The following is a 15741-nucleotide window of genomic DNA, read 5'->3' on the forward strand; positions in this document are numbered from 1 at the left end:
AGTTTTTCTGAGTCGTTGTTCCTCGAGAATGAGCATGGAATGAACATCTTTGAAAGATGGGAATGGCGACTTATGCTTGACGTCATTGACAATGTTGTCAAAATTTTCATTCAAGACATTGAGCATGCGCATGAAAAGGGTTCGATCAGAGACTTCGTCATCAATGTTGGATAAGAGATCTGAAATCTTCTTCAAATGTCGACAGTACTCATGGATGGCGAGATCACCGATAATTAGATTGTGGAGCTCGTTTTCAAGTTGGATGGCTCGTGCCTCCATGTTGTCGCAGAATTGGTTCTCTAGTCTTGTTCAAAAGTTATGCGCGATACTTTTCTTCTTGAGTACGATAGTAACCAGGGATTTAGAAATCGTGTCGCAGATCCACAACTTCACTAGTCCCTCAATCCGAGTCCAATATATGTCAGTTGCTCCGGTCAATTGGGTTATGCCATCCAGATGGCCCATTACACCGAAGTTCAAGCAATGTGATTTGAAGAGCTCTCTCCATGCATCATAGCTATATTCATCCATGTCAAGGTTGATTGGAATGTGAGATTGGATATTACTCACTCCAAAGGGTTTTTCAGACTGGGGTGCATTGGTGGCCAGAGTAAAGAAGAATAGAGAAGACGGCGAGGAGCATAATAGATCAGATGTGGGAGAAGAATCAGGCGACGGTGGTGGAGAGGTTTAGAAAAAGAGAAGCTCTGATACCATAAAACTTGGTAAATTCTCCTTAGGGTTTCCTGTGACAGCTCGGGGTACCATAGGAGAGTGGGGAGTGATCGTCGGTGCGAGAGGAGAACAAGGGACGGCTCCTGACAAGCTTCTGGATAGAGGTATAGGGATGAATCGAACGTACTGAAACGAGAGAGATCCGAGGGCTGTGTAGGTATGGGACTACAAAGTCAAAGATAACTTAAAGGAATTGATTGAACTGCTCATAGCAACAAGATGATCTACATTTTCGCTTGCCCATCTCGAGAGAACTCCAAAGTTAAGCGTGCTCACTTTAGAGTAGTATTAGGATAGGTGACCTCCTAGGAAGTACTTTTTGGGATGTGTGCGAGTGATGACAAAACACGCTAAAAGGTCTCGTGTTGGTGTGTGAGGACAACTTTGACATTCCGTAGCGGCATCAGGCCGTTACAAATGGTATCAGAGTCGGTACTCTCCCAGTACAATGTGGTTCGAGGATGAATCAGGCGGAAATTGGTGGGCCTGTAACAGCCCAGGATACCGTAGGAGGGCGGGGAGTGATCGCCGGTGCGAGAGGCACGGACAAGGGGCGACTCCTGTCGAGCTTCTGGGTATGGGGTACAGGGATGAATCGAACGCACTCGGACGAGAGAGATCTGATGACTGTGTAGGTATGGGACTACACAGTCAAAGATAACTTAAAGGAATTGATTGAGTTACTCATAGCAACAAGATGCATCTACTTTTTCGGTTGCCCATCTCGAGAGAACTCCAAAGTTAAGTGTGCTCGTTTTGGAGTAGTATTAGGATGAGTGATCTCCTGGGAAGTACTTTCCGACATGTGTACGAGTGAGGACAAAACACGCTAAAAGGTCTCGTACTGGTGTGTGAGGACATCTTTGACATTCTGTAACGACCTCAAATCGTTACATTTCCATTATCATTGATCTTGTATACACAATGTTGAAGAAGAGATATGCTTGGACGTTCTCGTATGCTCGGAGAAGAGAACATTGAAACATGCCGGTTCGAACAAAGAGAAGCTATGAGGACAAAATAAGGCACGAGGAGGACAGTTCGGGTGAATGTGATGAAGTTCGGATGAACCGACACACAAACGCATGACCGAGAGCTTTCACACAAAGAATCAAGAGCTGGTGACTTACTTATGCAGATTGTTGCATCAAGGAACGTATAAAGGAAAACTAACCATAGGATACTCAATGACTTATGGACAGATTGCTCTTGCCATATCGAAGAAACCACACTCAAGATCTGGCACAGATTGAGCAATATATATATATATCACATGATATAGCCATTTTCTTCAATGATTGATTCTTACCTTTTGCATATATGTACGTTAGCTACAGGTTGACTTCAACATGTATAAGTCAACACAATCTAATGTACATTATCAATAATGGGAAACAAGTGAATTCTTTTGTATATTCACTCCCATTTTTCTTGTTGTCGTGTTCTTTTCAGTTATACAATCCGAGTTTCACCATCTCGGTTTCTTCTCCATTTGATCATTCAATCACTTTTTTCCTATAAAATCTTTATGGTATCAAAACATAAGGTCTAGAAGATCCCTCTATTACAATTTCGTTTTTATTTCCGATAAAAAACACTCCAATGAAGTTTCACATGCCAAAGAGAGATGCAAAAATTTTGCAATCATTCATATATGTCCGAACTCTGAATTTCATCAGCAATGTCTCTAATGAAATGACATTGGAAGAGATGAAAAGTGAGAGCAAGATCTTGTGGAACAAACTTGAATATATATATGGTAATATACACATAATTGCATAATATATGCTATCAACGCATAATATCTTCTGTCATAGCAAAGAAGAATACGAGAGCTAGTTGGACCAAAAAGGTACATTCATTCATTTATATTCTCATCTAGTTTATTTACACAATATCATACAAAATATATAGCCTAAAATTTTGTGTAGTTACAAAGAAAAAAAAATAAAATCTAAACGGCTCTATAATTTACACCAAAGGAAAAAAGATAGTCCACATATGCAAGCAGCCATATAAAAATGTCTCTATTTGTTAGAACACAAAAAAAATTATAAAAATGTTTTTTTTCTTGTTAAAATAAAAATTATAAAAATGTTAAATTGGAAACTATCTGGAATTGTACGGAGGGTTTTACAAACTGTTTATAGGCAATGTTGATATTGAATGTTAATACTTTGCGTCTGCAATTTCCAATCTTCCTCGTCATTTTTTTAATCTTTGAATCCTCTTTCATATACAAAGCAAAGAGAAAATATTCTTTAAATTAGCCCCAAGTAACAATTGCCATGAAAACACCTTTACGATTGCATGAGATTATATATAAACACCTACAAGCATGTAATGGAACTCTCATCATAAGAAAATCATAAGATTAATATAAAAAAAACGTCTACAAGCATGTTACATAAACATGTTTTCATGATCTACATCTTCTTGCTGCTGCTTTTGTTCTTCATCTTCTGTCCTTCACTAATTACAGCTCAAGAAGTTGGTAGGTTTCTTTTCCTTAAACCATCATTCTGAGTCCATATAAATTAATTTAAGGGTTTTCTAATTAATTATTCTGCTTAAAGGGTTATTAATTGAGAAGTACGGAGAGTACGAGTCCGGTTTATACCGGTTTAATTTGTTTTAGTTCGGTTTAGTTCTTCAAAGACTTGTATAAAAACACATGTTTCCCATGAAAATTTGTTTGAATCCGTTTGAGTTCTCTCATATTAATATAGACTTAGAGGATTTGATATTAAATTCCCTTAGTCATCATTTGCATAATCATCATAACATCATTTTAATAAAATGATTTAATGTATGATCTAAGCAGATGATGAGAGAGAATTCAATTACATAAAAGGGAATCAAAAAGGACCAGAGCACTAGGGAGATCTAAGAAAAGATTGGTGGTTGTGTAAGAACGGGACAATGCAATCTCCGATCGATCTCTCCAGTCGTACGGCTAAGATTGTTCGGAAGTTCCAGCAACTTCGGAGGAATTACTTTCCTTGCAACGCAAGTCTTGAGAACAGAGGACATGACATTTTGGTAAGAGGTTGTCAAGTTGTTATCCTGATTGAATGTTTTTTTATTCCAAATAAATACACGAATTTATTCAATTCTTACCGATAAATATATGATTTTTTTATCTCTCAAAAAATATATCAATTTGTACATTTCTCTCAATTTCTATTGAATTCTAACAACGTTAACTGAATTCTAACAAGGTCCATGGGGACTGTTAGGCGCGGGTGGTGGCCAGTTCGACACCGTTTGTAAGGGTAGGTAGTCACAGGGGTTCCCCACGTTAACAAAAAATAAAATAAAGTTTTCTAGTGAACGGTACATGATGTTACTACCGAATTTTACGCATCAGTGCCACGTGACAATTTTTTCCGCATCAAATAAAGTACCAATAAAAATAAATAATAAACCCATTTCGTGGTTGTCGTAGTTGGGATGTCACTTTTCCGCTTGTTCACGGGATACCTAGATCGATTGCATAATTAATTACGTGATTAAAGATTGATTATGAACCCAAAAAATTAGTTGGATTGAAGGTCGAGTAAAATTTTGGTTAAAAAATTAAATTTAAAAAAATTGAAAAATAAATAATAAATAACAATAAATTTTATTATTTTTTACATTTGGTTCGGTATAAGATGTTCAGAAAAAACTGTGAAGCTCGATAAAATTTGAATCAATCCATATTAAATCAGACTTGATTTGTAAATTGGGATTGGATATAAATCTACCGTAAAATAACAATAAATTTTAAATAAAACCACATTTAAATAAACAATTTTTTTCATTTATTATCAAATAAAATAAACTGAATCAAGGAGATTTGATTATTAGCCGAATCTAAATGCAAATTAAGTTCAATCGGTTCTCGATCGGTTAAGTCGAATTAAATTAATTCCGTTTAGTTCTAATTAAGTGTTTTCGTTCCAATAAATGGAGTCTCGTTTCCGATTATTAAATTTTGAAAATTTTCTTCGAAAATACAACCAAATGATCGGTTTCCATTTCAACTTTATTTCTATATATTTTCTATTTTATGAAATTTATTTCGATTTTGGTTTGTTACCTAACCGAATAATCCTCTTCAAAAACAGAATTATTATAACTAAAAAAATGAAAAAAATGTTTTTTTAAATAAACTTTTAATAAAAAACATAATTCAACAAACCGAACCACGAACCGAATAAAACCTAATATTAAAATCGACTGCATATATTTTTTTCTAAACTCAAAAACCGTGGCTTACATAAACGGACTAAAGTCGTAAATATCAATTTCTAATCAAAATATTGAAATAATTATTTAAATCGAATGGATAATCCAGGTATATTGGGACAGATACAAGGCGGAAAAAGTCAAGATCAACGGAACAGATTACTATCTGCAGAAAATTCATTGGCATTCCCCTTCAGAGCATACAATCAAAGGAAAAAGGTAACCCTAGTTTGTTTGTTTTTTATAATCTGAACGTTCGATCTAACTAAATTTCCAAGAGAATTGGGGAAGTTGAGGTGAATACCATTCCCCAAATGGAAACTCAAACATGAATTAGAAAATAAATTTGTCTTAACCCTTACCGATTGAACCACCCAGCCTTGGATTAATCCTAATTTTGAAAATCATTATATATATATATATATAAGGATTCATATATTTTTTTATTTCTCTTTTGTCAATAGATATAGCATGGAGCTTCATTTGGTTCACGTAAGCAAAAACTACAAGATTGCAGTTCTTGGAATTCTCTATAAGATTGGTTCTCCCGATTCCTTCCTCTCCAAAGTAAACTTTTTCTTAATTCATTTTTTTTATAGAAATCCATTACACAAATTCGCTAATCCTTTTAAATTTCCAAATAAATTCCCATATGAGCATTCACACAAATACTTATGAGACTATATCTTATCGATAATACTCATTTAGCTATATGTATATATTGTGGGGAGCGACGCTTGTTGATGACGACAATACTCTGGCAATTCGAACGATTCCAGATAAGTACCTGAAATAAAAGATTATTTTGTCGAGGCCTGTGAAACACAGTTTTCTTGAGTTCGATTTCTGTGCCACCTCTAAAGTTTCGAGGCTATTGGAGTACAGTGAACTCATAGGATACAATGACCACGTATTCAGAAGAAGCTTTCCGAATACCAAGCAGACTCTGGGAGACATATGAACAAATATGTGAATGCTCTTTTTTTCTCTATAATGATTGTTTTTTTCTATGTTGAATGAACTAACTGAAGACCCCTATTTATAATAGAGAGAAGAATCTCAAAATAAAATCAATTTGATTTTCAAATTCAAATTAGATTTTATTTTGATATTATCTCGATCATATTTGATAGATTTTCTACAGATTTGAACCCGATTTGAATTTCAAAATCAATCAAGAATATCTCTCAATATTCTGCAGATTTTTATTAAAGTTTCTAGAACTTTCCACGGACCGTACTTCTCATAGACTAGACCCGTTTTGATTCTATCAAATAAACCCAAATCCAACAATCCGCCACAAGAATCAAAATAGGGCCTTAAGTTAGGTGAATCTAAATGCATCTCATGTAACTAACACATTACATGCAAATGATGTGCAATGCAAAATTCGCTCATTGAGAGTGTACTGTATCTAGAAAGGAAGTTTTACCTTTGAACCTTCCGTGTGAAATACTATCGGATATACTTGCTAAACAGTGAATGCGATGTCTTGAACTGTTCAGCTTTTGTATACACCAAGACAACAATACTCACGCAACACCCTCTCTATCTCTCTCTTTAGTCCATTTGTTGCGCCCATTATGGCCCTGGTAGATTTCATCAAGTACTCTAGAGAACTAGTACTTTTGTCATTCTCATAGAAGCGACCCACTTCATATTTGATATAAGAGATTTCTCTTTGAGAGTATCCCAATATACTCCACTCTTGTAGGAGATAAGAGAATCTTTAAGAGTATAAACTCAATCTTACCAATTTGTATCACTCTTATCATAGGAATGTGAAGAGACATCAGTCTCGAGTGATCCCATCGACCCTCCCCCCTCACAATTCGGTTGTCCTATTGAACCTAACACTGGTGGTTTGTCCAGATAGGTTGAGTTGCCATCATGGTGGTTTGTCATTCTATAGGCTTTAATCTCATTCCCCTCGATGATATTTCTACCTGATATCTGTTAAGGCCTTTGGTTAGAGGATCAGCCAAATTATCTTTTGATCTCACAAAATCAATAGATATGACTCCATCTATCAGTAATTTTCTAACGAAATTATGTCGTCTGCGGATGTGTCGCGACTTTCCCTTATAAACATGGCTCCTTCCTATTGCAAACTGACTATCGCAATGTATGCAAATTCAAGACACTAGTTTGGGCCATATAGGAATGTTCTCAAGAAAGTTTCGAAGCCACTCACCTTCTTCACCAACAAGGTTCTAAAGCTTTGAATTCAGATTCCATAGTGGATCTTGCAATACACGTTTACTTAGAAGATTTCCACGAAATAGCACCTCCACCAACAACGAATAAATATCCACTTGTGGATTTATTCTCATTCGAATCTGAGAACTAGTTCGCATCAGAATATCCTTAATAATACTGCTGGATATCCTGTGTAGTGCAGTCCATAATTCTCACTGTACCTTAGATATCTAAAGATTCTAATTATGGCATTCCAATGATCACAACTTAGATTGCTCGTATATCTACTAAGCCTATTCACGATATTAGCAATATCCAGCCTTGTGCTATTCATAAGATGCATTAAGCTTCCTATGATTTTGGAATATTCTAATTGTCGAACTCCTTCACCGTGATGTTTTTTCAAATGACAATTAACATCAATTGGAGTTTTGGCCTCAGAATTTCTATCTTTGTCAAATCTCTCTAAGATTTGTTTTATATAGTGATTTTGGGATAATACATAACCGTCTTGTGTCTTGATAATTCTCATACCAAGTATTATATCTGCTATTCATGCCAAAATTATTTGATATCATGGTTTTCGTAGCTTTAATCACCTTATCACTACTACCAGTGATGATCATATCATCCATGTAAAGACAGATAATCACAAATTATGTCTCGTTACCTTTGACATATATGCATTTGTCAACCTCGTTGACTCGAAATATATTTGACAACATTACGCTATCAAACTTTGCATGCCATTGTCTAGGACTTTGTTTAAGTCCATATAAGGATTTCACAAGTTTGCACACTTTTTTCTTCCGTCTGTGCACTCTACACCCTTCAGGTTGAAGCATGTATAGTTCTTCTTCCAGTCAACCATTTAGAAATACAGTCTTTACATCCATCTGATGTAATTCTAGATTATGTAAAGCTGCTAGGGCTATAATAAGCCTTATGGAAATTTCCGAGCGACTGGAGAGTAAATATTGAAGTAATCGACACCCTCGGTTTACTTATAGCCTTTGACTACAAGTCTTTCCTTGTATTTTTCAATAGAACCATCCAGTTTCATCTTTCTTTTGAAGACCCACTTATAACCCAATGGTTTGCATCCTTGTGGAAGATCCACTAGTTCCCAAGTGTGATTTTTTCGAATTGATTCGATCTCACTCTTCACTGCTTCCTTCCAATAAGGAGTTTCAGAAGATGACATAGCCTCTTGATATGTCTGTGGTTCTTTATCCAACATAAATGTTAGATAATCAAAACCAAAAGAAGTTGGTTTCTTTGCCCTTTTACTTCTTCTAGGCTCTTCATCCTTTTCTTCTAATTGCTTAGAAGATTCATGAATTCTTTGAGATTGCATACCACTTGGATCTAATTCTATCCGAGTCTTGTAGGGATTCAAAGAACGAAGCGTCTCTTGATTCAACAACTGTATTCGCATGTATTTTAGAATTATCTGATTTATACACCAAGAATCGGTAAGCACTTGAATTGTGTGCATAACCAATAAACACACAGTCTATTGTTTTTGCTCCTAACCTAGTTCATTTAGGAATAGGGATAGGAACCTTAGCCAGACAACCTCATACCCTCAAGTATTTGTAACTAGGTGATTTGCCTTTCCACAACTCATAGGGTGTTTTGTCGAGCTTTTTATGAGGCACTCTGTTTAATACAAAGTTAGCAGAAATTACTTCTTCCTCCCCCCAAATTCACAGTCTATTGTTTTTGCTCCTAACCTAGTTCATTTAGGAATAGGGATAGGAACCTTAGCCAGACAACCTCATACCCTCAAGTATTTGTAACTAGGTGATTTGCCTTTCCACAACTCATAGGGTGTTTTGTCGAGCTTTTTATGAGGCACTCTGTTTAATACAAAGTTAGCAGAAATTACTTCTTCCTCCCCCCAAATTCTGAGGAGATCCAGAAATTATTAACATAGCATTCATCATTTTTTCAGCGTTCTATTTTTGCGTTCAGCAATGTCATTCTGTTCTGGCATATAAGGAGCTGTAGTTTGATGGATGATGCCATGATCTGCGCACGATTATCCAAAAGGCGACTCATATTCACCTCCTCTATCGCTTCTCAAAGCTTTGATTTTCTTTCCAAGTTTATTTTCAACTTCATTTTTATAGAGATTAAACATCTCTATTGTCCATCTTTACCTCTCTTTAAGTAGAGATAACAATATCGAGTATAATCATCAATAAAAGTAATGAAGTACTTCTTTGCACATCTGGTTTGCACGTATTTCAAATCGCATACATCTGTATGTATTAATTCCAAAAGTCTAGTATTTCGTTCACTATTTTTAAATGAAGACTTAGCAAATTTTGCTTCAACGCAGACTTCACATTTGTGTTCTTTGTCCAATTTAAATTTTGGCAGTAGATTAAAAGACATTAATATCATTTGCGGTTATATTGTTTGCCGCATTGGTGTTACAAATGGTCATTACATTCATCTTGAATATACCATTTGCTAGATAACCTCTACCAAGGTTCACACTATCTTTTGACACTACAACTCTCTCAGATTCAAAAACTAGCTTAAAACTTTTCTTTGTCATCACAAATCCATAGAGCAGGTTCTTGCGAATGTCTGGTACATGAAGAATCTCAGTGAGTGTCACCTTCTTTCTAAATGTCATCTTAAGAATGATTGAACCCTTGCATTCTACTTTAGATGCAGAAGAGTTTCTCATATAGCAGCTTTCTCCGGTGATAGTGTCATAGGTGGTGAACATCCATCTGTTAGCACAAATGTGGTGGGTTGCTCTAGTGTCAATCCACCGTTCTCTCGGATTATCTCCAACCATATTCACTTCTGACACAACTACTACGAAGTCAGACTCCTCATCTTCAACTTCAGCTACATGAGCTTGGGTCTTATTCTCAATTTTTTTCTGGGCACCTTCCTTGTGATGGTAGCACTCCTTCGCCAGATGTCCAGCCTTGCCATAGACGTATCAATTCCCCTTAAATTTCTTGGAGTTGACATTCTTATCGATCTTCCGCTTTTTACTCCTTTTGGTCATAGTCGTCTCAACGACGTTTGCCTTGGATCCAAACTACCCATTCATTTTAAGAATAGGTTGAGACTCTTGCTGAATTCTCACATGACGATGCAAATCCTTCAAAGACATGTCCTTAGGTTTTTGCCTTAGGTCATTCTTGAAACTCGTCCAGGATGGAAGCAATTTTTCAATCAGAGTTGCCACTTAGAATTGTTCATTCACCATGATGCCTTCTCCCGCCAAGTTGTGGAAGATGATTTCCAATTCATCTACTTGTTCCACAATACTCATTATATCTACCATACGGTAGTTTAGGAGCTTGGCTACCACCATTCGCCCTTGGCTAGCCTCTTCGACCCGATACTTATGATCAATCGCTTCCCAGAGTTGTTTGGCTGTAACATATTTGGAGAAAACACCATACAGTGAATCATCCAAACCGTTCAGCACAAAATTCCAACACGTGAAACTGTTATGTTTCGATTGTTGGCAACTAGCTAGAGATTGGCATTGCCCTCCTCTGGGATTGGTTTCTCTTCAGTGAGGTACCGTGACAATTTAGGTTGTGTTAAGAAAAACAACATCTTTTGTTGCCAGCGTTTGAAATTTTGACCCTTAAATTGTTCAGATCTCTTAACCGAGCCAATTGGCACAATAGGAATTGCCTGATTTTCAGAGTTTGCAACAATCGAAGGCATTCCTAGTGGGAAAACAACGTTCGCAACGTTTGACACTTGATTATTCATGTTTGTGCCAACAACATCATGATTAACGGAGTTCGTAACACGGCAGGAATCTCATTCCCTGTAGTAGTATTTGAATCCATGGGATTTCTTGGATTATCAATGATATGTGGAATAAATCCAATCATTATTAGTTTTCACAAATCTTATAAACTAAACCGAGTTTCACTTAACTTATAAATTGGTTTAGCTCGCTTCCAGTGATAGCTGGAGGGTTCACCCCGATTCCCACGTCCTTACTATAAAGAAGGGTATAAAGGGTTTCTTCTTCAAACTCTGCTCGCTAAGACAAAGCTTGCTTCTCCAATTTACAAGAAAAGTTACGTCCGGTTTGTTTAACTAAACTTTTTTTCTCTCCAAAAAAAATATTCTAATTTTTTTCCACAAAACATTTTTGGCTAAATGATATTGGATTTTAACTCAATTGGGCCAAATGTCCTTTATTTTTAATTGGACCAGAAAACATTCAATCTGGTCTTACTCTTTTGGACTTTTCAATTAACCTCTTTAATTTTAATTTAGGCTAAACTCTTTGAATTTAATTGGGCTAATATTCAATATTAAATTTGAGCATTAAATTCAATTGTGCTTAGACTCACTAATAGTTGGACAAGAAAACAACTATTTGGGTTTTTTTTCCAACACTTTTTTATTTTTTAACCTAGTTGTTTTTAGATCCAAATTCGTGTAAGGTTTTATACTGAAACTGAAAGAGATTTAAGCACTTATCCGAGAAATTTGTCTCGTGTTAACTATGAGTTGAACTTAAGATTGTTGGGAGCGACGGTTGTTGACGACGATAATACTCTGGCACTTTGAATGATTCCAGATAAGTACGTGAAATAAAAGATTATTTTGTTGAGGTCTGTGAAACACAGTTTCCTTAAGTTCGATTTTCGTACCACTTCTAAAGATTCGAGGCTATTGGAGCACGATAAACTCCCATGATACAACGACCGCGTATTCGGAAGAAGCTTTCCTAATAGCAAGCGAACTCTAAGAGAGATATGAGCAAATATGTGAATACACTTTTTTTTTTTTCTAAAATGCTTGTTTTTTTCTGTGTTGAATGAACTAACCCAAGATCTTTATTTATAGTAGAGAGAAGAATCTCAAAATAAAATCAATTTGATTTTCAAATTCAAATTAGATTTTATTTTGATATTATCTCGATTATATTTGATAGATTTTCTACAGATTTGAATCCGATTTGAATTTCAAAATCAATTAAGAATATCCGCTCAATATTCTGCAGATTTTTATTAAAGTTTCTAGAGCTTTCCACGGACCGAATTTTTTACGGACTAGACCCGTTTTGATTCTATCAGATAAATCGAAATCCAACATATATGTTGTCGGGTCGATTATTTATCGTTTCATCCAAACAATGCAAAGGAGATAGATGTCAATGTGAATTAGTAAAAGATCAAAACACTCACATATACTGATATCAATATGTAAAGTTCATATATACTATTTTTTGTAACTATATTCCTTTAATTACTTCCTTTTTGGCGATTTTAGTTGACAAAGAATGTGGAAACAGTAGGCGACAACAAGCAAGAGAAGAAAATAGGAATTATGGATCCAAGAGAGATAAAGATTAAAGGAAAAAAATATTTCAGATATATTGGTTCTCTCACTATCCCACCATGCACCCAAGGAGTTATTTGGACAATTAACAAAAGAGTAAAAAAATTTAACCCATATTTCTGGTTTTTTTTTCTCAATCCCTTTTTATCTATTTATTTTTTTTATTAATCATTGTTTTGAATTTACTAAATTAGGTTCAAACGGTCTCAAGACACCAACTCAAAACACTTAAAGCTGCGGTTCACGATGTAAGTAAATGAAGCCAATCACTTCTTTTACATTTTTATCGATATAATCTAATTTCCACTTTGGTGCATCTGTTTATCCATATTTCGATTTGATTATGTAAAATTGAATCCAATGAAAATGTAATTATATTCGAGTCGAATCCGACCTATTTTTTTTGGTCTAAAACCTTATTCATTTAATCTGAAAAAATAAAATAACAAAAAAATTAAAAAAATATATATTTAGAAAATGAATGTATTTCTTGATAATTCAAAGTGAATACAAATAGAAATCAAAACAAACCGAAAATAAATAAGTTTCATACAGAATAATTCCGAACATAAGATGACAATTTTCTTCCTTTTTTTTTTCTTTTATTCTTTTGATAGAGCGCAAAGGGGAATTCAAGACCACTGCAGCCACTAAACCATAGAGAAATTGATCTTTACACCCCTTAAAGGTAAATATAAATGTTATGGGAATTTGATTCCAATAAACTTATACAAAAAAATAAATCTTCGCTTAGAAGATGAATAAGTTGAATGGCTGAATCCGCTCGTAACGTTTGTTGTATCTTTTATACTCGAGGTTTGTTTATGTTAATTGTTTTTTTTTTCACTCGGTCGATGAAAGAGAAATAAAAAGGCAGGTTTTGTAGGTGATTCTGACAATGGGCTTGGGTTAGGCCCAAATTGGACTTCAAGCCCATTATCAACGAGATCACTCATCCAACCATCGGTTATGGGCATTTGAGATTTTGATTTAGTTATTTTTTGTTTGTTTTAGCTTTTCGGTTTTGTTAAAAATATATTTTCCATCGGTTTGACTTTGTTAGAATATTTTCATTAATTATATCGACCAATACTTTTAAAAAAAATAATTATGTATTATAAACGTTATTTTACAATCGACTAAATTTCGTGATCTATTATGTAATTTCAGTTTTTTAATGATGAAACTAGAAATAAGCATAAACTAATTCATATATATTAGGTAGTACTAGTAGTTCATAAATGATTTCATTTTTTAAAATATTTTTATCATGTGTCAAGCAGCGCGGAGAGAGAGAGGTCTAAAAAGACAAAACATAAACTAAAGAGAATCATAGTCACCGCACCGACCAAAATAAATACGTGAACCATATGTCCTCCTGCTCCATGACACTAGAAAGTAGAAACCCACCACGGAGGCCCATTTTTCTTTAATTTACAAAAAAAGAAATGACTTCAAAAAACGTAAGAGAATCATAAAAGTTTAGAAGGCAGATATACAAGAAAAAACAAATTTGTATTATTTGTGAGAAGAGAAACAAATTTTAAAAAAATATATACAATATTTTCTGTCTAACCATATGGTTAGGAAACCTAATTATCAGATTAATAACTTTAAAGAAAATGACGTGAACGAAATACAATTGATAACATAAGAAGAAAACTAGTCGAATAATAGTTGGACATCTTCGAATCGGAATTTTGTTAGAAAAAAGAAGAATAATTTTATAATTTTAATATACAATTGATATTTTTCTATAATTTTAAAGAAAGATAATATAATTTTGAAATTTCTAAGAAAGATTGGAATAAGTAATTAAGTTATTTTAAATAAATATAAAAATATTTTATAACTATTTCGAATATCCCACTATAAAATTGCGAAAATTGAATCTGAATACAATTTTTTATATGAGTTTATAAATTTTATTTCCGAGTCAAATATTTAAAGTCGGATAACTTTACTCTATCTTACCTAAATATACAAAACCTAATTTCCGAAAAATGTTTATAAGTAATTATTTTTTTATAATTCAAGAGTTCACGAGTATTCGACCTATATTTATCAAAAATTCAAAAAAGTCAGATAAATATTCATCCCTAAATAAAGACTTAAATCTGGGTTAGAAATGAACAAATGACAGAAGGTTTTAATTAATATTTTTGGAAACATAATGATATTTAGTCAAAATATTGAACAGTTTTAAAATAGTTGAAAATCTAAATTTTTTCACCTTTGATTTGATTAGGATTCAATTCTCTGCTCCTAACAATTTCAGACATTTTTGTATATATCTATCTACCCATTCCGGCCATTGTATATACAATCGAAATAAATGTATGAAAAAAAAATATCATACAATTTGGCAAGCAAAGAGACAAAAATTGTGGAAAGGCAAAATCATGAAGAAGATGTGGAGGTGGGTCACTCAACAATGAATGATACTATTACTCATATGAGCTCTTTTACTTTAGCAGATATTCATTATACGGTCCATTTTTCATCATTTATTTTTTTTATATTTTTACCATTTGGATTTGTTCTTCGTGAGAATCTGTTTAAGAAACCCTTTTATTCTTATTAAAAAAACTTAAATAAATTTTAAAAAAGTTCATAATGTTTTTGAAATTCAATTAAAATCAACGTCGATGCGAAAAAAGGATTAAAATCAACCGTGAAAGTTAACTTACCATTCCCATATGATTTCGCTAATTACTATATGATTTAATCAGATGATTTTATACAAATATGGAATGTAAGTTAACAAAAAAAAATATATGGAATGTAATTTATAAGCTAGGTTAAGACAAAGTTTGGTATTTTTATTTATTCATTGCAATTTTTCAACGACAAACGACGTGATTGGTGACCATGATTGATAAGGGGGTGAATCTATTTTATTTGAGGGGACACCAAAAGAAAACAAAGGAAAAGGCATGGGGTAACGAGAAAGGCCACAGTATATAAAAATAATGTGCAATGCATAATTGTACAAATGGTCCAAAATATTCCACATGCCAATTTCATTATCTGTTTTTTTTTTTAAATGTCTATGTTGCATAAAATTAACGTACTGTGTAACGTTGTACCTAACATTCTGTTCCTATAACCAGAGACACCCAAAAACGTTTTAGAATACGTATTCTTTTATTTTCCCCTTCAATGCGCTCGGTAGTTCAAATTCAAATAATGGAAAAAGGAAACTTTTTTAAAAACAAACTA

General features: G+C 34.0%; 1 protein-coding gene across 1 annotated transcript; it reads left to right on the forward strand.

Moving 5' to 3' along the window:
* The first annotated feature begins 3117 nt into the window (after window positions 1-3117).
* Window positions 3118-13592, forward strand: LOC104807067 (alpha carbonic anhydrase 7-like). The gene is made up of 7 exons (XM_010532182.1): window positions 3118-3229; window positions 3560-3777; window positions 5078-5187; window positions 5433-5535; window positions 12451-12615; window positions 12714-12767; window positions 13137-13592. Exons 2-7 carry the CDS (start codon window positions 3658-3660, stop codon window positions 13203-13205), a joined length of 621 nt encoding a protein of 206 aa, XP_010530484.1. The 5' UTR covers window positions 3118-3229; window positions 3560-3657; the 3' UTR covers window positions 13206-13592.
* The last annotated feature ends 2149 nt before the right edge of the window (window positions 13593-15741 follow it).

Source organism: Tarenaya hassleriana, unplaced genomic scaffold (genome assembly GCF_000463585.1).
Source record: "Tarenaya hassleriana unplaced genomic scaffold, ASM46358v1 Cleome121, whole genome shotgun sequence".
Taxonomy (NCBI): Eukaryota; Viridiplantae; Streptophyta; class Magnoliopsida; order Brassicales; family Cleomaceae; genus Tarenaya; species Tarenaya hassleriana.